General features: G+C 34.1%; 2 protein-coding genes across 10 annotated transcripts in view; one reads left to right on the top strand and one right to left on the bottom strand.

Annotated features, from left to right (window-relative positions):
- LOC125683447 (centrosomal protein of 104 kDa-like) overlaps window positions 1–7,072 on the bottom strand; it is a 35,935-nt gene extending 28,863 nt beyond the window's left edge. For 6 of the 9 annotated variants that reach the window (XM_048924594.2, XM_048924609.2, XM_048924615.2 and 3 more), the window contains exons 1-4: window positions 6,982–7,072; window positions 1,960–2,100; window positions 935–1,026; window positions 747–828 (exon numbers count right to left, since the gene is read on the bottom strand). In XM_048924594.2, the coding sequence (XP_048780551.1) occupies window positions 747–828; window positions 935–1,026; window positions 1,960–2,072 (287 nt within the window). In that variant the 5' untranslated portion in view covers window positions 2,073–2,100; window positions 6,982–7,072. Of the gene's footprint in view, window positions 1–746; window positions 829–934; window positions 1,027–1,959; window positions 2,101–4,611; window positions 4,631–6,971 lie in introns of those variants that run through there. The other 3 variants (XM_048924602.2, XM_056158632.1, XM_056158620.1) reach the window with 2 other exon arrangements.
- A 102-nt stretch (window positions 7,073–7,174) lies between these two features.
- LOC125683504 (DNA fragmentation factor subunit beta-like) lies at window positions 7,175–22,210 on the top strand. Its single transcript, XM_048924735.2, has 6 exons — window positions 7,175–7,423; window positions 9,661–9,790; window positions 10,316–10,510; window positions 15,507–15,586; window positions 16,749–17,023; window positions 19,997–22,210. The coding sequence occupies exons 1-6, from the start codon at window positions 7,277–7,279 to the stop codon at window positions 20,193–20,195; spliced, it is 1,026 nt and encodes a 341-aa protein (XP_048780692.2). The 5' UTR covers window positions 7,175–7,276; the 3' UTR covers window positions 20,196–22,210.
- The last annotated feature ends 608 nt before the right edge of the window (window positions 22,211–22,818 follow it).

The raw sequence follows: 22,818 nt of genomic DNA, 5'->3' as shown, positions 1-22,818 counted from the left end.
AAAAACAAAATGACCACATAGATAATAACTTTTATAGCTTTGATTCTATATTTAGATAAAGTTTCACATTGAAGTACATTATACTTTTAACATGTACCATTGTGTTACAGATGTTTACTAATACCTTTCTTACTCTAGAAGCATTAAACAATACAGATGAAAATGTACCTCATGCCACAGGTACAATCTACAGTCCTACTCAGGCACAGGGCAGACAAAAAGCTAACTAAAGCTCTGCTTTCTGTGTTTGTTAAGGTGTTGCCTGATGTCTGGCTGTATGTCTTAATTACGTAACATATACAAGCCTCATGTAGCAAGCTACATTACATACCAAAACCTTGTGTAGCGAGCATTTTACATTACATACCCAAGCCTCGTGTAGCATGCTACGTTATGTGCCCAAGCCTCATGTAGCAAGCAATTAAGTTACATACCCAAGTCTCATGTAGCAAGCTATGTTACATACCCAAGCCTCATGTAGCAAGCTACGTTATGTACTCAAGCCTCATGTAGCAAACTATGTTGCATACCCAAGCCTTGTGTAGCGAGCCTTTTACGTTACGTACCCAAGCCTCGTGTAGTGAGCATTTTATGTTACATACCCTAGCCTTGTGTAGCGAGTATTTTACGTTACATACCCAAGCCTTGTGTAGCGAGCATTTTACGTTACATACCCAAGCCTTGTGTAGCGAGCATTTTACGTTACATACCCAAGCCTTGTGTAGCGAGCATTTTATGTTACATACCCAAGCCTTGTGTAGCGAGCATTTTCCAGGTCTTGTGATTGTTCATCGGGTACATCTCCAACAAAAAACTCAATTTTCGTGGCTACAAAAATTTCATTCAATATAAGACATATCTACATGCCAGGACATGATTGGTAACATCTTACGAAAAAGAGTAAGGAACTTACGGAAGGACACATCCTACTTACCTATCAGGTACTGATGTGATAAAATCTGAATTTTCCTCAACCTGCATCTGTTTTCTAGCTGTAGAACAATGTCTTGAGGGTACAGGCAATATCTAAAAAAAAAATTAATCATTTACTGTACATCACTTCGACCAAGATGATGCACATCCAATGCTTCCTTAAGGAGGAATGCTACACCAGAGAAATTTGATATGGATGAAAAGTGGAGTATATGTACATGTACAATATTTTGAAATTGAAAACTTTCAAATTTACTTTATTATAGTCAAAACATGCAGTTTTAGCAGAACGCAATCTGGATTTTTTTTTAAACCCCTGCTGGACTTGAACCCACAATCTACAATTCAGCAATTGACATGCTAACCTACTGAGCAATAATAGGCAATGATATTTGAAATGAATAGACAAATATCGCTGATATTTATTTATATTTTTATTCATGTTTTAAAAGGAAGCCTGACAGACATTATGACGACGTAGAGTGCCTCCTTAAGAAATACAGTTCAGATTGAAAAAAAGCAGATATTTGAAAGAATGCAGCAGTAATTTAGGCATCCTCTGCAAGTCAGAGAGTGACCACACTATTGTACCACTACATCTAACAGTGGTGGATGCCTGGACACTCTATAGAACTCAAACAAGTTCTACACAACACTCTTAATTGATTCCCATCAACATACCATAGGAACCAAAACAAAAAAAAAGGAATTCCTTATAAACAACTTTACAACTCCTTATCTAATGAGCAGAAAATGAACATATTTTTTTCTTCCGATTTTGCAAATTTACAAGATGTCCTAGATATGATGGATACCAATTAAGCTACCTTAATAAACTTATGATTAATCTTTACATCTTTAGATTATAAACACTTTTTCTATGAGTTCCAAAACAACTCACTTGATTGAGTTCCAGCCATAGGTCAGAAAACTTAGGTATGATAAAGAAAAAGAAAATCTGAAGCCAGTAAATTTTACAAATGTAATTAAAATCACATGCACCGTTTGTGAGCATTATAATCTGACCTTGATGCCTGCCATCCCTTTGTTAGGGGGCTGTGATAATTCAGTTCTGCTGCTCTGTAGCTTTCATCCTGCCCAGACACATGGAGCACTCGAAACGGCAACTTCCTCGGCATGGTGCTTTACATTGCAAATGACACTGATCTAAAATCAACATAAGTATACTGTACTAGAGAATGCTAATAAAGATAAATCTATATAGAACTAAGAACTTGTACAATCATATAATTGATCCTAAGTGTAGATGAGTCTCAGCATTATCATCATGTATTGACATAATGTGTGTTTTTCAGTATTTAAAGTTCTCAACAGGGTCAGTATATTATCAGCTTTAAATGTACTGTATTGATTTCCTTGTTGATTGTATTTCAGTCTACTAATCCTATAAATATGACACCAGTCAGTTGTCAATTACATTATAACACAGAAGTGGAAGACTATGATTTCACACTAGCCCATGCAGGTATTGATTTTGCCCCGTCCTCATATTGATACAGTGAAATGAACATGAAATTATCACATAAAATATTTATTATTTTCCAATCAACAATGATATAAGATAGGACTTGCTCTCAAGTAATATACACCTGCTGCACAGAGCAGGGAGAGGGGAGGTACCCGGTAGTATTGAAAACATGGCCCATCTGTCATGGTGTGAACAAATTTGAATCTATGTTTACATGGCTATGCTTGCTTATTAATTTGACATATTGCATCCTTGTAGTTCTTGACTTCTGAAGATTTTGATTCCTGTAAAACCTCTAGTGACACCATCCTGACCACATGGGTTGAATGTTGTAAACAAACAAGAATCTAAACACGGAACATAAGAATGCTTGAATATCAGATTGTCTACTCCAGTTAGATTTCACAAGATATCAGACATCTACTCCAGTTAGATTTCACAAGATATCAGACATCTACTCCAGTATTGAGAATATATATGGAGAATATTTTTCCTTCACTCCAGGCAGTGGTATAGGCCAAGTCAAACTTCAAATTTGAAACTCACATATACAACTACAAACCACACCTTACCAGATACATGTACCACCATCAGAATAAAGGTTGCAGAGGGAAAGCATGGACAAAAGTTTTGAATCCCATCCCCCCTCCACCTCAGGGAACAGATCAAAAGTTTGAAATCCACCTGTACAAGTCAATAGTCCATCATATGCCTAGTTCCAGTACTAATAAAAGGAGATTAAAATGCTGCACTTGTATTTTTGAAATTTCTTAAACTGATAAAATGTATAGAATAGTCCTGTCAAGACAAATGCAACATTTGTTCTTTCAACTACAACACAACGCAACTTTAATGAATCACTTAAAGTTCTGAATTTTCATGATTTACAAAACAATTCCATTTGTCCAGAAAATACAGATTTCTGTTTTATATGCCGTTGTCTTCAAAACTTGCTTAGAAATTTCATTTATCTTCTGCTTTATACCACTAAGTAGAATATTAAGCTTGCTGCAAAGATTTAATTTTGGTATTATTAACGACAGTGTTGTGATCGTTAAAATTAAAGAGTGCTAATATTCATTCAATATCGGAGGCAACAGCTATCTTTCTTGGAATCATAAAGTCGCTAAAATTAGCTCTCGCTAAATATATATATCCATAATTTAGGGGGAAATTGCTAAATTTGTGTCTCACTAAAAATACCACTAATACGGTATATATATATTTTTGTTTCATTAAAAATTTGATACTTTGTGTAATCATTATTGCCTTGCCTCATGTTAAATCCATCATTGTTAATACAGAATACAGTGCATTTTATTGATACTATGATACATAACTACTGTATCTATGATACAAAAGAAAGTCCCCGAAGCAAGTAAAGGACAGTCAAAAATGTAAAAACTAGACTTTATTTTGTTTTAGTGAGGAACAATTTAATTTCACAGTAAAATTGATTTACAGATTGAAAAAATAACTCGTCCCCTATGACCGGTGCAAAACCTGTTTAAAACAGTTTTACCAAGTTTCAATCTATGATTATTGAGCCTGTTCTATCATAATGTTATGGCTATGTGATTTTCACTAGAGCTTTAAATCTCACAGTTTTGGTCTACAGAAAAAAATATTTAAAATTATATTGCATAGAAAATACGGCAAGTAAATTGAAAGAACTTGTACCCAATCCTTTTGATATGTTCAAAACAATAGTTTGTCCAATATTATAAACTGCAGATACAATGACTGATACATTAAACAAAATATCTACTATAATTAATGGTCAGATTTGTTTATTCGTTGGTGATCATATAAATTCATACTGTAAGTACTGCATACCACCCAACCCAATTATGTTGTTGATAACATTGGGTAGATTGAATAGGGCTTATTACTCAGACTTTCAATTGTCACCTACTCTGTAAATATCAGCCCCAGAGGCTGCAAACGAAGTTAGCTCTAATGATATGTATATACGAAATTTGAGTGTTACCGTACAATCAGAATGATCAAAGTAATTTCTGTGACTGAATATATAATCATTCCATAACTTGCCCTCCTTACTTTGATAGACAGGTTCCCTGATGCATTATGTAACTAGCAAATCAATGGACAAATTTAAAAAAAAAAATAGGCATGTAAAATCATTGTAATCTATGCATTTAAATGTATATGTCAATCTTTGTTTTGACATCATTATCAACTGGCCAATCCAGTTGAGGAAAACCGAGTCTACAGATCCCCCTTTTCCCTCCAATTTGCTGTGCTCATCCCAATGGTAGCACTATATAAAAACAAAAAACATTTTACAGTATATCATCATCTGCACTACTGTCAGGGATTTTTTATCCCTTGAATCAAGGGGACCAGGACCTTCAAGTTTAGCGATATTTGATTGAAATTGGGAAATTTGTTTCATACAAATAAATAAGAAAAACAAGCAAAAAGTTAACCATTTGATATTTTATAATAAATGTGGCTGGCTTAAACAACCTTTAATTTCTGGTCTTTGGCAGAGAAAAAACTGACACAATTTTTTTGCAACAGAGTGGCACTGAGGTTGGATGGCCCCTCAAGGCATATTCTCATCTGTGACATCAAGCATTCATCATTTGGGAATTTTTAGGCATAATTTTGGGAAAAACACCTGCTTTTCAGCATTGGGAATGGGGCCGAATTTTGGCCCTCTAGAGACCCTAAAAAATCCCGGACTGTACACTAGTTGTGTGTCTAGTTCATTTATGAATAGCGATTTTTGAACATCTGACAGAAATGTAGGGTCCCGGATCTTTCTTATGGGAAATTCTAATTGCCATTTATGTCAAGTTGGAAAAGTCTCTCAAGAACTAAATTTCTCTATCAAAAATGAAATTTTAAAAAACCATACAATATTGACTGATTTTGTTTTATAAATGCTCTGGCTCTCTGATTGTGGCAATGAGCCTGATGAGTAAATGAAATCTCAGTTGAGATTCGGCTAGGCTGAATATTTGGACTGACGCCTTCACCAAATCTCGGAGCAGTCCTTCATAATTCATGTCTGGAAATTTAATTTCAGCTTCGACCGGTTCTAGCAATTAATGTGCACTTAGGTAACACTGCTTTTCGCTTCAAATCAGTTTGTTGATTATTAAACCAAATCTGTATCACTATTAATGCACTATTACTTACTGTCTAAGTATGTAAATTCCATAAAATAAACCATCACTAATTTTTTCGTTCAAATGAAGACTTCTATGGTGCAATATTTTATCTCCCAAAATTGAAGGGTTCCTATAGTTTGTTTCTTAAATTAGCGAAATGCAAGTAGGTATGTATAGATACAATGTATTAGTAACTAGATAAAGCAGACTATAGGAACTCTTCAATTCCAGGAGTTAAAATATTGTGCTATGGAAATCTTCATTTCAACGGAAAATTTAATGCCTATTTTCATTTTGGGATTTTTATACCTAGACGGTAAGCAATACAAAATTAATAGTGATAGAGAGTTAGTTTGATAGTCAAATCACTTATTTGAAGCGAACAGCAGTGTCTCCTAAGTGCACATTAATTGCTAGAACTGGGCGAAGCTGAAAGTAAATTTCCAGACATGAATTATGAAGGACTGTTCCGAGATTCAGTGAAGGCGTCAGTCCAAATATTCAGCTGAGCCGAATCTCAACCAAGATTAAAGTAAATGTATATAATCATTTCATTGAAATTCTTCCAATAATCAAAATTTGAAGAAGAAGAACAATACTGCGACAAATGAATTTATACATGCAGCTATTTGGGGGAGAGTTCATCTACAATTTTGGAAATACATATGGTGTTTTAATAGGGAATGGGGCTAATCCAACCTTCAAAGAATCATACTGAATGTATATCAAGCCTGTGCATACAGCAATATTCTAAAAGCTTTGGCAATTGTGTCTTGCTTTACCAAAGAACTTGATGTTAAAAAGAAAGAAAAGAACAAAAAAGAGGCAAGCATACTCAGAAGTGACAAAACTTTAAATACATGAATTTTCCTTTCATGACTTTAAATTTGCTAGGCTCCCAGGCTAATATACAATCTAGTCTGATCACTCACACTACAAAGTAATTTTACTGCAAATATTTTCTTAGCACCGTGCGGACGTTAAAATGTAAGAGATAATTACAAAAACAGTTTCTGAACATGTATGACGGCCTGAGGATATTCGGAACTAGACAAAATGAGGTCATGTTTGTCAGTTTATAATTCGAGTTTGCAGGTGTTTATAGATTTCAAAACCATAAACCTAATTGGAGCTAAACAAGCGGCTGTTATATGTCACTGCATGCGTTTGAAAACACTTATAAGTTATACGAGTCATAAATTTAATGGATTTATGAAGTATGACAAAGTTCTGAAAAAATTTGAACGAGTCCGGTGCCCGCTAAAATTTATCAACATTCATTGAGAAAAGTAATGACATCTTCAGGTTCATTAAAACATCAAAATTGACATAATAATAAAAGTTACTATATTAACAGTTACAAACGCTATCTATGGATTATTCTTAGCTAACAGAAACGAAAAATAAACCTGCATTTACTTGACAACATTCAGTTTGTGTACATTGACATCAATGGCTGCATTGAAGTCTCGCACAAACGAGATTTGAGTCTCCCCTGAAAAAAATAATTTTTTTAAAATTCAAAATATTTGATTAGATCTGCATTTATTTTTTTTTACCATAAATAACTTAAATAGTCACCAATAAAATAACATAATGATAGATACGATTTAACGCGGGAAATATCAAAATGAAACGAGTTACTAATTTTAGCACGTGTTGTCATCAAAATGAAAGAAGAACAATAGCTTGAATGAGTTTAAAATACGGTTAAATGACTTTTATACTAGACCGGTTTTTGTCATTATTTAATGGCGGAATGAGGGCTTACAAGGTTCAAGACGTAAAACGGGAACAACGAGTAGGCGTGACTGCCAAAAACTTCCAAGAGCTGCTGGAGAAAGGTGCACAGAAATTAAAGGTGCGTTGGAGACTGCTATCTGACTGTCAGACTGGGTATTCTTAAAAAGTCTTAGCCTATAGGCCTAGGGCTGAGTCTAAGACTGCGTTTTCTGTAATTTTGAAATATCTTACCCATGCAGACATCCATCTTCAATTCTAAGTGTTCTATATAACTTATAGGATAGGCCTATAAGTACCACAGGTATTTGTTTCTGTAAATGACTTATGACCTGTATACTAATAATAACACGGTGTTATTATTACATTGTAGTATACAGAGGTCATAAGTCATTCACAGAAACAAGTGTCTGTGCCTAGTACTTGTATATAACTAACTAGCATATAATTAGGTTGCAAGAAAATTATACAAATTCAGTGAAAATTCAATGGAATTGGAAGTTCTTTCCATTATCATCTACAAGACATGGAAGAGTTTGGATTAACAATATATGTAGCCATGCTGAAGTTGTAGTGGTCAGGTGGTTGGCCGGATTTGATCACCGGCGACCATATAGCTCAGTTGGTAGACCACCTGATTGGAGATTCAGGGGGCCTCATTCAAATCTCGGTCTGGGCTGGTCATTTGCATTTTCTCCCTTCCTGTAACATCGGTGCAATAAACCAGCCCCAGGAACTGACAGGTGAAAATGCCTGCCAGGGGATAAAGATCCTGGTTTGATATCTTCCAAGTGTGAAGACATTTAAGGAGGGAGGAATGTAGCAGTCAGCCAGGTTTGATCACTGGTGGCCATATAGCTCAGTTGGTAGTCTACCTGACTGGAGATTCAGGGGGCCCCTGGTTCAAATTCCGGTCTGGTCCGTTGCATTTTTCTCCCTTCCTGTTACTGTACAATTTAGTTATCAGTTATTTAGAAGTTTATGAAATTTTTATAATTTATTTGACGTCAAGTTTGCATATTCTTTGGCAAGATTTCCAATATAAATACATTTTTTAACAAGAGAACCTTGAGAGAATTTTCATCAGTGAATTAATAAGAAACAAAACTAGTGACATTCCTAAGTAGCAATGTAAGACATCAGTGAGTAACAGTATTAGGAGTCAGCATATATATATACATGCATGTATAGACTTGCAATAGATAGTGGTGTTCCAACCATCGATTAAAATCGAAAATCAGTCAATTGTTGGCAAATTCTAAGCGCTCGATTATGAAAATTTTATTCCAATTAATCAGTTTGTAGATTTTGTTTTCTCAACGACTAGTTTTTGAAAAATATTCCTGCCATGACTTATTTGTTAACTTGAAAGTTTTGTTTATCATAATGGCAGTACACATGAAAGCGAAAGTATCTCTACCTGGGGAATAAAGCATGTTCGCACGGTTAGATACATGCTGATGTACTTTGATTTAGGAATATAAACGAAGGACCATCCATCAAAGAGAATCTTGATACGAACAAAGCCATGTGTGAATTTTGTAGATAAAACCATTTTCAAAGGCCACTGTTGCTCTGCACTAGATAGAATGTTCTATTCAGTATTGTTATAGATTATTCTAACTAACTCTGCATGCATGTGCGTATCATGTTTTCAATAGCCTAAGGGTTCGTCGATCACCTTTTCAGGTTCTATATGACAATAGATTTGATTTGTTTTTTAATAAAATATTCTTCTTTTCTTATTTTTCTTTGCGGAATTTTAATTATGCAGGATTACTGTAAGTTAATGACAATATTATAATGTATGAAGCAAATCATAACCATTTGTGGTGCATAAACCCTTCTAAAAATCATATTGACTTTTATATAAGTAATATTGATTAAAGGATATTAAGATAGTATAAAAGAATAACAAATACACACAGTAAATATTCATTTATGCTCTCTCAGCAATAGAAACAACAAATATAATGTAGGAAATGTATATTATTTTACACTTTTTCAGTAGTTAAATGACTTTATTATAGAATTTCTCTATGTCCGATTATAATTGCTAAGTTACAGTAAGTTACAGTAAACCAATCATTGATTATGAAATTCTCACTAGCAATAGATGTGGTCAGAAAGACATATTACTCATAAAAAATATCATTTTAAATAGTTATTACTGCTTTAGATAGGACATGCTAAGTACAGTGTATGTTTAATTACCTGTACAGTATTAATAGAAGAACAACATTGTACTTTTCTAAATTTACAATTAAGTTTTTTCCATGAAGATGTGACGCATGCAGTATCGGTTGTTTACTTTGTTGTGACTATGTCGTTGATTGCCCAGGTATTTATGTTTTGCAGTTACATTCAGATGAAGTCACTGTTGTAATTGAGGATGATGGTACAGTGGTCGCAGATGATAAATTCTTCAAAAAGCTCCCAGCCCAGACTGTTTTTGTCTTTCTAAAGAAAGGAGAGAAATGGAGAGGGGGTATGCAGTAATCACAGTTGTACATACAGTCAAATCTTGTTATCTCAAACTTGATGGGACTGGAAAAAAACTTTGAGATATCTGATGATTCGAGATATCGAGGGTAAATTACTTATTAATAAATAATAAGTGGTTGGGACTTCGGAATCACTTCAACATGTCCACGGTATTCAAGGTATTAGTGTTCTAGATACCAAAGTTCAACTATGTATATTCTTCACCAACTTGAAAGGATACACTTCATAAAGAAGAATATACAATGCATGTACAAAAAAAATTATGATGAAGAAAAATACATGTACGTGTTCATGCAATTCTGAATGAAATAAACCACATACGTCTGATTCAACAAAACAGACTGTATGGGAGTGGTGTTTTGGTTTTCTTCTAAAATTAGGACCTTGATTATAGACATTGAAATTGCTTCCAAAAGATGGATGATTGTTAGATTCATTGACCTTTCTTTTACAGCTGGGGCCTTGATTATCAGTGCCCTCATTAGATTCACTGACCTTTCTTTTACAGCTGGGGCCCTGATTCACGATGCCCTCAGTAAGCTGTACTGCGCTACCAGGAAGAATGAAATTGCATCACAGATCCGGGATCTCCTGAAAGCTGAGGATGCTCCAGAGAAGATCCACATCATATCCCAATACCTGGAACTTCTGGAAACCAACTCCTCATCGGAAAAAAGACAGGATCACGAAGACTGGTTTGAAGGTGAATCAGAGTGTCGTTACATGTCTGTATTTGTTGACAAGCTGTTCATTTATAGGATAGTTACAGTATTTAGACCCTGGAAGCGTACTGCACCAAATGAATTGTTTGAAATTGTTTTTGCCTTGTAGAGTCATTCAGTCTCCATTCTGAAGGAATTTCATTCAAATCGCCCAGCATTATTTTCAGTTCAGTGTGTTTTCTCTTATTTAAGAGCTTTTCATTCTCAAACAAGAATTGTTTTGCGCAGGGTGTTAGAGTCATTCCCTTCGTACCTGCTCATTTGGAACTACTTGGGAGTCTTAGCATCATTATATAGCTCTTGTTTGTTGTTTTACTCGATATTTACTGTGGATTTACAGTAAGTGTGAACGAGACATATCGGCAAGTACATGACGTGTTCCAGATAGTTCATTGGAAAGTCCCCGAGTGATTTTAAAGAGCGCTTTTGATAGGTCGGTTAAATTATAGGTAGGCGGTCCCAAGTATTTGGCATTATATTATCTCATGCCTAACAAGTGTAAGTTTCACTATTTGATTTCAGTGTAAATTGCACCGTACGTAGCGTGAGATTCAATATCGGTTTTGATTTGACAACGGAGATTTGAGATTACGTTAATAAAATGTCTTGTAAAGTTTATCTTATATATACTAGATATCTACATGTATGAAAGTGATGGGATATCTTATAAAGAAAAAAATATAAGATGTCTTATAAAAGATACAAGATATCTCGTAAACTTTAGAAGATTTAACTTTTATCAGATACCTTATAAATTTGATCTTTTAAACAGGAATAACCGTGTTATACTTATAATCCATCACAGTATCAATAGGTATGGGAGGGGGAATACAGGGTGAAAAAGGTGAGCTCCGATATGTAAAGAAAAGGCAAGATAGCAATATCCCAGAATTCAAATAGTGCTGAATATTGAAAAGAAAAGAAAAATGACGGGATTGAAAATGCTGCGGGAAAAGGCAGGATCCGCAGTTGCCTCTATATCCCAATAAAAATTGAAAGGTTACTCCCTTAAATTTCTGTAGATACTTGTCGGTTTTAAGTGATTAGAAATTTCAGTACATGTTTCTATAGGCGATTTTGTCCGTTTAAGAACAATACTTTTGTTTTGTTGTCTCTTTCACATTCGCAGTTTCCATATCGTTATTTTAAAATTAATCTCTCTGAGGATATTTTCGAAATCTTGCAAAGCATTGGAAAAGATCGATGTCGGAAAAATTTCTAAATTCAAATAGTTAGGGGGAAGAGGGGGTAAAAACTCGTAAGTTTCTGTCATCCGACATCGATTACACATTAGTGGGGAAAAAAGACAACTGACTTTAAAACCACATAATAATACATTTTAATAAACGTTTAATAGTTTCAATGTACACTTTCATTTGTTTTACTTGTTAATCGATTAGTTTCAACATACTTGATATTTAGTTTTGTATTGGGGGGGGGGGGGGGGGGGGTCTTGGTGAGAACTATGCGAACTGTTCTCTCTAACATTGAACATTTGATCTCGCCCCTAAAATAATTTGTCAGATTAAGTAATTAGATCAATAGATATTCTACTTCGAGAAAACATTTATTTTCAACACATGGCATTTGGATGCTTTGATGTCTTTTACTGTTATATATACCCACATTTTCGTAAGAAATTCGGAAGAAACCATCGCTAGATACTGTTAATTGAATGAACAACTGCAAGTTCTGTGAATTCTAGCAAAAATTAAATTCCCCAAACCATCCCTCTCCTGTACATGTAACACATTATTAAAGAAATTCAGCATTTCGTTAGCATTAGACGCGCCTTCTATAACGTCATAATAAACCACAGCAAAGGTTGATTGTTAATGTTGCGTTACTGGCGTACCTTTGAACCTATATCGCTGGTCCAACCCTAACTGCATGTCCATGATTGCGATTACCCGTTGTACGAACGCGATATATATATATTTAAGTTTGACTATCTTGCTAGGCGATGGGTGCAGTACGTCGCTGGGTCGACACCGGGCTGGGGCAAAAATTTTCAGTACCTACAGTAGTTGTGATTATTTAGTGCTTTATATATATATATATAGATATATATATAGATATAGATAGATATAACTGACTCGGCCTAAATTGCAATAAAATCAGTAGCAAAGAAGTTTTCAACACTTCGTTCGTGTTCAGACCACAGGGGCTCGTCACGAATTGACCCTCTCTATTCTATATTTACATTTATTTGTAAATATAGAATAGACGATGTCAAATTTTAAAAAGACAAATATTTCGTGATGAGTCCCTGTGTTCAGACGAAATATGCTTCTCTTGGATTTTCTTTGCAGTTTCTTGAAAGTCATTTCCCAAAAAATTTCTTGCAGCTCTACAAATTAAAGACACCTATGGTACATTGTCAGGGGTGCAAATATTTCTTCTTAATAAATTTTGTCTGATTTCTCTATTAATATACATTTGATTTCTTTTTAATTTCATACTCGATAAACAAAAGTACATCCGGTATGAGCTTCGTTGGCGACATTTTCGGTGCAAGAGTTCCCATGATTGACAAATTTATAACGTGGCCTTTGCGACGCCTAATTTCTTACTGATTTTACCATAAAATAAACCCTCGGCATGTTATTTTGAAATCAACGTCATTGTTTTAGTTGGTATTGGTTTTCCCTTTTCGCAGTCTCTTCCATCGTGCTAAAAGATTATGTAATGACACGCTAGTGTAAAGACACGTGTGACCATCTAAAATTATTTGTATTCCCGCCCCTTTAAATATTGGTCCAATCGCAGTGATTGTTCTTTCCTTGATGCGTCATCATTGACAGATTTGTTTTGAAACCAACTATCCGAGACCTCGAATGAACTTGAGAAGTTGAGTCGTTCACACTTACTGTAAATTCACAGTAATGCAATGATTGATGTACATGTAGGTAGAAAAGAAATTCAATATTAAAGTATAATTTTTCTATATTTTTGTCCATTTTAACCACTGGTTACCTCCACTTCCAAGCAGTAAACTAATGGGGGAAAAACCTCTTTTAACCTCTTTTATTTTCTCCATCTCTTGCTAAAACTTCTCTTTTATCACAAGAAAATAAAAACTGGAAAGAATCAAAAACAAAACCCAAAAAAAGCATTTCATTTACATATCAACCAAGACTGTTCCATTCCATTCTCAGTCCAAAGCATTTCATTCTCATGTATAATCATTGTGTTATCACGAAAATCTTCCAATGTTCTGTTCCCAATGAAAAGTTTTCCATTCCCACCCATTCACAGAGCATTCAAGTAATATACCTAAAGGATTGGTAGTACAGTATACATGTAGTGTACAAAGTAATGGTTTCATGTTATCATAGCATTCAATGGACATGTACTGTACAAGGAGCATCAGTATACTGTACACTGCACACTACATGTAGTTTAAAATTTTGACATGCAATAACATTTTCACATGGAAAATCAAATTTTATTATGCCCCCCCCCCCTTCAAAGAAGAGGGGCATATTGGTTTGCACCTGTCGGTCGGTAGACCACATGTTTTCCGCTCAATATCTAGAGAACCATTCACTTGATCGTAATGATATTTATGCCCTTCTTCAAAGAAGAGGGGCATATTGGTTTGCACTTGTCGGTCGGTAGACCACATGTTGTCCGCTCAATATCTTGAGAATCATTCATTTGATCGTAATGATATTTCATATGTGGGTTGGATATGAAAAGAGGAGGACCCCTATTGTTTTTCAGGTCAAAAGGTTAAAGGTCAAGGTTCAATCTACTCTGGACATAGGAATATACTGTCTGCTCAATATCTTGAGAACCCTTTGCTTGACAGACATCAGACTTGGTACACTGGTACATCTTAAGGAGTAGACGACCCCTAGTGATTTTGAGGTCACATGGTCAAAGGTCAAACTGGACATAGGAATATATTGACCACTCAATGTCTTGAGAATCCTTTGCTTGACAGACATCAAACTTGGTACACTGGTATATCTTTAGAAGAAGATGACCCCTATTGATTTTGAGGTCACATGGTCAAGGGTCAAACTGGACATAAGAATATATTGTCTGCTCAATATCTCGAGAACCCTTTACTTGACAGACATCGAACTTGGTACACGCTGGTACATCTTCAGGAGAAGATGACACCTATTGATTTTGAGGTCACATAGTCAAAGATCAAGGGTCAAACTGGACACAGGAATATACTGTCCATCAATATCTTGAGAACCCTTTGCTTGACAGACATCAAACTTGGTACACTGGTACATCTTCAGGAGAAGACGACCCCTATTGATTTTCAAATCACATGGTCAAAGGTCAAGGGTCAAATTGGACATTGGAATATACTGTCTGCTCAATATTTTGAGAACCCTTTGTTTGACAGACATTAAACTTGGTTCATTGGTACATCATCAGGAGAAGATGACACCTATTGATTTTGAGCTCGAGTAGTCAAAGGTCAAAATGGACATAGGAATATACTGTCCGCTCGATTTCTTGAGAACTCTTTGCTCGACAGACATCAAACTTTGTACACTGGTACATCTTCAAGAGAAGATGACTACTAATGATTTTGAGGTCACATGGTCAAAGGTCAAGGGTCAAACTGGACATAGGAATATACTATCCATTCAATATCTTGAGAACCCTTTGCTTGACAGACATCAAACTTGGTACACTGGTACATCTTCGGGAGTTGATGACCCCTATTGATTTTTAGGTCACATGGTCAATCCACTCTTGACATAGGAAGATATTGTCTGCACAATATTTTGAATTGATGATACTACTCTGAATTAAATGATGTATGTGTGTATAACCCTTTTCAATTTTGCACCATGGGGGGCATATGTGTTTTACAAACATCTCTTGTTGCACTTGTTTTTGTTTCAGGACAGAATATTTAAATTGTAAAGGAATACATATTTCATAAACAAATCAAACATGGATTGTGCCCTGAAACAACCATTATTTTTCTTATTTAATTTTCAGGACTCAATAAGAAATATAAAACCAAGAGTGATGTGATGAGACACAGTGCACAGACCCGGATACGCAGTTACTATGTTACAGTACGTTACCAAATGATTAACACAGCGCTTTGTACATTCTACACTGTAAACAATATCCCCAGATCTTAGATGTTGAATTGAGATCCTAACAATGAATGTAATGAATTGTGGCAGGAATAGAGTGGTGCTGATGTGTGTGTGTGTGTGTGAGAGAATATGTGTGAATTAAAGAAAATTGTAGCATGGGTCACCAAACTTTTCTTATTTGTTCCCCAGTCTGATTACAATCAAACCTCTCACTTAGCTCGATGTACGGATAATCGCTACGTGGGAGCAGCGACTGTCCATATATCGAGCGAAGTGAGAGGATTGATTTTAATCAGACTGAGTTGTTCCCCATCATGAAGCCAAGGTCACTAGTGGAGAAAATTCCTTAAAATCCTTGTAGGCAAAATTAAGATGAAATCGTTGTAAAATGAGGAGGGGGGGGGGGGGTATCAAACTTTGTGTTCCCCGTGGTAAGTTGTCAAGCCCTATTGATTTTCAAGGTCATAGCCACGGGTGGGAATTTCTCAATATTATTGAGGGCAGGATATGTATAAGACCATAGAACTGTGTGTGTTGTCAAACTCATACTTGTTCCTCATGAAGAGCTGTTGAACCCCATTGATTTTGAAGGTTCACTGCCACTGGATGGAGAGATTGAGTATCTTTGTGGGTTATAATGTCCTCTATATGTTAATTCTCTGATGACTGTGTGTGACTGTACATTGTTATGAGGAGATGCTTCACTTGTTAAAGTTACTGTATATTTCTGAATTTGTTTTGCCTATTCGAGCTTTTTCATTCTGTATGAATTTACTAGTACAATGAAACCTCCCTAATCTGACATGCACTGGGAGACAAATGTTCTTGTCAGAATACGCCTTGTGTCTGAATAAACTGTGTAAAAAACAATGAAAATATGAGAAATTGATAATGAAAATAAGGGTCGGAATGCTCAGTGAAACAGATTGTACAGGTGTCTGATTAGGCAGTTTTCACTGTATGTTTACTTTGTTACTCTCCAATATTGTAAATTCTACACTGTGAACAAAGCCCCTATTTCTTAAAAACATGTTTATCATAAATAGCAGTTGATAAATATCATTATAATTGTTATATTGTAAATCTGGATTTGTAATCTTTTGTCCTTTTTCATCAATACATATTTACCTTGTAGGCAAAAGATCAGATAGAAAGAGAAGCTGATGTGGAAAACAAGCAGGACCTGCTGGATCTCCTAGACGAAGGCTTCCAGAAACTTAAAAAATCAGACTTCAACTCCTTATATTTTGATCGTACATCTAATGAGAAAGGTCGTATGTGTGACCCTCAGGGCTGGTTTCGATGCGAGGGGCCATATGATGTGGATCATTGCGACAAATTTCACACCATCAATCCTTATGCTTCTAAGGGATACAGACAACTATTTGGATTATGGAATTTGGACCATATGTAAGATTTTCAGGGGAGAAAATCACTGTTGATGTATTTGAAGAATTCCGATAATTTTTCAACTTTTTCTATATTTATCCTTATAAAAATTGATATTTACACAACTCTTGTAAATGCATCATATGTTATTTGTGCTCTAAATATATTTATACACACTATGATATACACTCAATCACCTTTTTCACCATATCACCACATTTTGCCAGGAATTTTCTTGTGAAATAAGTTTCCTATTGTCTTGATTGTAATGCCTAATCTACTTAAAAATGGACTGGTTCATGTTGTTTGGGGAAAAAATATTTTTCATTTTTTATGTTTAACATTAAAAATATAATCCATTTAATGTTGACAACCAAAATATGGACCTTGATATGAGCAATAGTTTTGCCTTAACTCTATGTTATGTAAACAAAGTCTCAAGTCTCTCTATGTTTACAAATAAACTAGTGAAATGTTAATTTTGTTATGTGAAAGATCTTAATTTTGCACAATCACAAATTTAATTTTATATGATACACATTTTACTTTAGAGAATACTTGAAATGTGATAAATGCATATGTATAAGGCCACACCAATTTGTAAAATAGTTCTTCGGATTTTCAAACAAAAAAAGTGTCAGTGGTGAGAGGGCAAAATTAATTTACAAATATTATTTTTTATTTTGGAGATAAAAATTATGAGGCGAGCGAATACAAGAAATGTAAATAATTTTAATTGAATTAAGTGTGATTTTAAAAAGCAATCGCTTAAAAATAAAGATCTAAAATCATCAGATATCATTTGTTTACCACATGAACTTAACATTTTTCAACTTTGTTGATATAGTTTACAATAAATAAGAAGTATTTCATGTTTCAAAGACTTCATTTTCTTCATACCTCATACATACGCTTTGCAACATTATCTGATAAGGTCTTTTTAAAGAATTTAATTTTAGTTTCATTTCTACAAACTTTCGATTTAATAAGATTTATGCATATTGCTAGGGACATGTCCAATTTTGAAATCTCCAATGTATCGCTTTTTAAAAGCCTTTTCTTGAATTTTAATAGAACACACATAATTAACAATTACCAAAAACCTTTTGTGAATTTGTCGTTAACTGTCGGTCCGATTTAGAATAGTACTCAGTACCCCTTGCTTGTCGTAAGAGCCGAATAAATGGGGCGGTCCTTCGGGTGAGACCCGTGTCACAGCAAGTGTGGCACAATAAAGATCCCTCCCTGCTCAATGGCCATAAGCACTGAGCATAGGCCTAAATTTTGCAGCCCTTCACCGCCAATGGTAACGTCTTCATGTGAGTGAAATATTCTCAAGAGAAAATTTAAACAATATATAATCAATCAATTGTACGCAGTCAATGTTCTCTAAATAGTGGCATCGAATAGCGCTTCAGAATTTTCATCGGCTTCCAGTTTGATTGCAGTATAAGGAACAACTTCCAATCCAGTGTTATGAAGTATCATACCTATTAAGATAGACATCATGTGTAATGTAAAACAGTATTACATGTTTAGGATTTTTCTTGAGAGCCTGCGATTCTGTCATTTTCAGCCACATGCATCAAGGTCGTCTGTGTGCTTGTTGTAAAAAGTCAAAAATATTTTACGCAGATATTTTTGGACACAGGTGGATATTATTTTTTTGATAATATTATAATTTGGATTTATTACAAATAGAAGTGGCAAATCCGACGAATAGATTACTAATTGGCATGGCCTAATAAACTTATATCAAAATCTATTTCATTTGAAAACTTTGTAAACAATAACATACCACAATCTTTGTTTACAAAACAAATAGTAAACTCTCTAAAATGAGCTTCTGTGGTACAGTGTAATATATAACCTTATTTTTTTGTGAAACCTTTTTAAACACATTAGACAGTAGATTTTGATCATTATAAGTAAAAAAAAAAGGGGGGGGGTCGTAAATCAGTCCCTTTAAGATTGCCATACCCCATTCCCATGAAACAGGCACCTTGTCATTTTCTGATGCAGTTGAACTTTGGTATCTCAAACACCAACATCTTAAATACCATGGATATGTCAAAGTGAAATCCCAACCACTTATTCTCTAAGTATTTTACCTTCAGTATCTGGAATCCTCAGAAGTGTTTTTCTTCGTCCCATTGAGTTTGAGATAACAAGGTTAGACTGTATATGATATCCTGATATTTTTGTAACATGTAACCTGGCCCTTTGATGCATGAAACCAAGAATACATGGAGTATTGCAGTAGTTTGAGATAACTAGTATTGTACAGGTAGGATCTAACACTGAGTGGGGGACCAAACTACCACAAATGATTGGTCAAAAATACCTAAGTTTTCATACAATAATACTAAATGTTGGTTTCACCACACTTGAAAATTGTCCTCTGAAAGTACTTCTGGATGCATGTTACTTGAATATAAAATTATCTATTGAAATATATGGTGTTAAACTGTTTTAAATTAGGATTACCATTTGAAAATTGATGAGTGGCAGAAATGGCATAGATTGTAAATAATTGCAGGCTAAATGTTGAATCATTAAATAAACCATACTTGAATATGTAATTATGATCGACATCAATATAAAAGAGCACAACATACATATATGTCATTAAGCATGTATAGTTGTACACAATGGCTTAGTTTTAGAGAAGTGAAAGATGAGTGGAAACAGAATATTCAAAAAATATAGGATTTTCCTTTTGGACATCATACTGAATTTATGAAATAGTTAAACAGGTATTTTTTAAAAAGTTAGTCTAGAAAGAGAGTACCAAAAAGTGAAAGGGGTGGGGGTGGTTATTCTTTTGAATTACTAGCATTCATGAAAAACTTTGCAATAAGTACAGGAAAATAAAGGGCAAATATATTAAGTATATATAGCTTTTATTAATGAAGACATTATTCTTTCATTCACATAATTCTGTTAAAAAGTGTTTATTACTCCATACTCTGTACTGATTTTTTTTTTTTTCAGAATTGAAAAATCTCGAGAGGTGATACCAACACTTATTGAGGCAGCTCGAAAGAAGCAGAAATATCAAAACTTAAATGTAGATCTTCTGTACAAATTACTCTTCTCAAGGGAAAATTTAAAACTGGTTCAAATTGGCTGCCACAAAAAAGCTGCACGAGAATCGGGCAAAGTGAAATGGAGTGATTTTTGCTCTAAATGATGGTATTATGTCTGTAATGTCAGAAATTCAGCTTTATGATTTAGGACTGCTTCATTTTCTATTATCCTCATTCTATGAAAGACATTCATTTTATACAATTGCTTACATTTCCAGTGTTTTTGCCTTTGATATCTTTACAAATTATAATGATGGCCATTTCTTCATGAATGTGTTACAGTTATGAAGAATATGCTTTTGAATAAATATAGTACATGTACATCTTTTTCAAAGGCAGAAATGCAAGTACATGTACATTGTAGAATGTAAATAAAAAATAAATATCACTTTTGATAAAACATGAGGGTATGAACTGAAAGCTTCACACTAGCATTCTTTTCATGGAGCTTAAGTATCCTCTCTCAAAATCACATTCATGTACATGCATACATCATACACGAAGAAAGAAATTGCCCTTATATGGTGAAACCCAATTCAGTGATATCTTTGATGATCTCAAAGGAGGCTAAATGTGCCAATTGAAAGATCTGGTCAATATGAAGAGGATGGGGCATTGTTTCCAAATATCTTTGGGACAGTTTTTTCTCTAATAAAAGTTGGGAGTATTTATTATACACCCTTTTACAGGTCTGTGTTATGGTATGGGCTCATGCCTGTCCATTTGTTAGCTTTTTTTGTGTCCAGGTCACATCAATCTTGGTTGCCTTCCCCTGAGGGAAGGTGTATTACAACCCAAAAGTACGTATTGGTATTTTATTGCTACACATATTCAAATCTTGTCTGAATCACAACTTAAGCTTTGTGAGGCCTAGGACTATCAGACTTAGTCATTTGCTGCATATTTAGGGGAAGATATGTCATGAACATGAAATAGGTCAACGTGCCTCATTTTGGAATTGCAAATGACCGTGTCACAGCTTGTGACTTTGAGTTTAGTTATGCATTTTTTACATATAGTTCTAGATGAGTGCATTTCATGTGCCCTAACTGTACACTTTATTTTTGATACTAACCATTGTTTTGCCACTAAGTGTTGGTATTTATGAATTTCATAAATAGGAAAATTCATAGAATTTCCTGAAAATCAAATGCTTGTTATTTTGTTGTTACATGTACTTGCTGATTTTGAGGTAAATTAATAGATTATGAATGAATGCTGATTTCATAAAATGGATTTTTATATTTTTATTTCCCACTGTGATAAAATTACTATGCAATGTATGTACACAATACTGTGATACAGTTGTACCGGTCTTCTGCATGTTAACTTGTAGAATATATGTAACTTGTATCTGGAATTTCAATAATTTTAAAGTTTTTAGATGACACACTTTAGTCTAGGGCTATTTTATTTAAATTTACACTCTGCAGCACAATGAACTTTTATTTTTGACAAACACATCTATTGCTTGAGAACATTCAACTGTATTTCAATGAAATTAAATTTGAAAGAATTAAACCTGTTACACTTGATATGGATAGGTGACAAAACTCAATATTGTGTGAAGAATACACATATCAACACTTCGCGAAAGTTACGTCCCTTGTCCGCCATCTCGCAGATAAAAATCGTATTTCCCTACGTTGGCCTTTGTAATTTTCCTATCTGTAGCTTTGACATGTTATTTTTCCATCAATTGCAGTCAACTACAATATGCCCCAGATTGGTGCAACCCATTAACTTGTATGAAAACTTGGTAATTGGCTAAAATTCAAAGTAATAACATCTTACATTTGGTAAGGTAAAGAAGGAAAACTTGGTTTTTCACCGATTGACCTTTGGCTGACCCCGCAAAGGGACGTAACTCGCGGTGAAGTGTTGATATATAGGTGTATTGAAATCTTTCTTTTTTAAACAAAAATACATATGTATATTATGACATGTATTTATCATATGACATCTAGTGTACAGGATAAATTTTATACCAATAAAGAATTTTACAGCTACATATAAATTTGGACATATATAATATATTGTACATTATTTACCCAATTTTATTAGAATAAAAGATTTGTCAAAATAGCATTCTCAGGAATAAAGAATTGATGAAATTTCATTGAATATGTATTTATTTTATTCTATTATTTGTTTATATTGATCATCATGATACTATTAGTATTCAAGGTTGAACCATGCATTTGATGTCTTACGAGAATACTTTCATCATGTTAACCAAATTTTTTTTTTACATCTTTCAAAAAAAAAAAAAAAAAGTAAATAAATGAAATAAATTAATTTACTTGTTAATCTTGCACATAAATGATGTGTTCGAAAAGAGCTTTAATTTATGATTTAGAGCATTATCTCATTTTATTCTAGCTAATCCCAAAATTTAATATGTAATGTTTAAGGTAATTCCACCCTTTTAGAAGTATCGGTTCAATCTTATATTTGATTGTTGATTATTCAAATAATATATCTTAGTAACAAATAAAAGTGATAAAATAAATACAGTGTATGTTGCGGTATTAATAAAAAAAATTATCTATTGGCATAATATACATGTTATCAGCATCAGAAAATAGCGATTTTCATTAAACAGCATTATCAAAATTTCACAAAAACTGGTTGTAACAATATAATAGTATTCATAGCAATTTCATGAAACTTTTTTTTTTAAAAATCATACAAAATTTTTGTGAAAAATAAAGGAAATCTATCGCA

Source organism: Ostrea edulis, chromosome 1, assembly GCF_947568905.1.
Source record: "Ostrea edulis chromosome 1, xbOstEdul1.1, whole genome shotgun sequence".
Lineage (NCBI taxonomy): Eukaryota > Metazoa > Mollusca > Bivalvia > Ostreida > Ostreidae > Ostrea > Ostrea edulis.
This window is presented reverse-complemented; position numbering and strand designations above follow the sequence as displayed.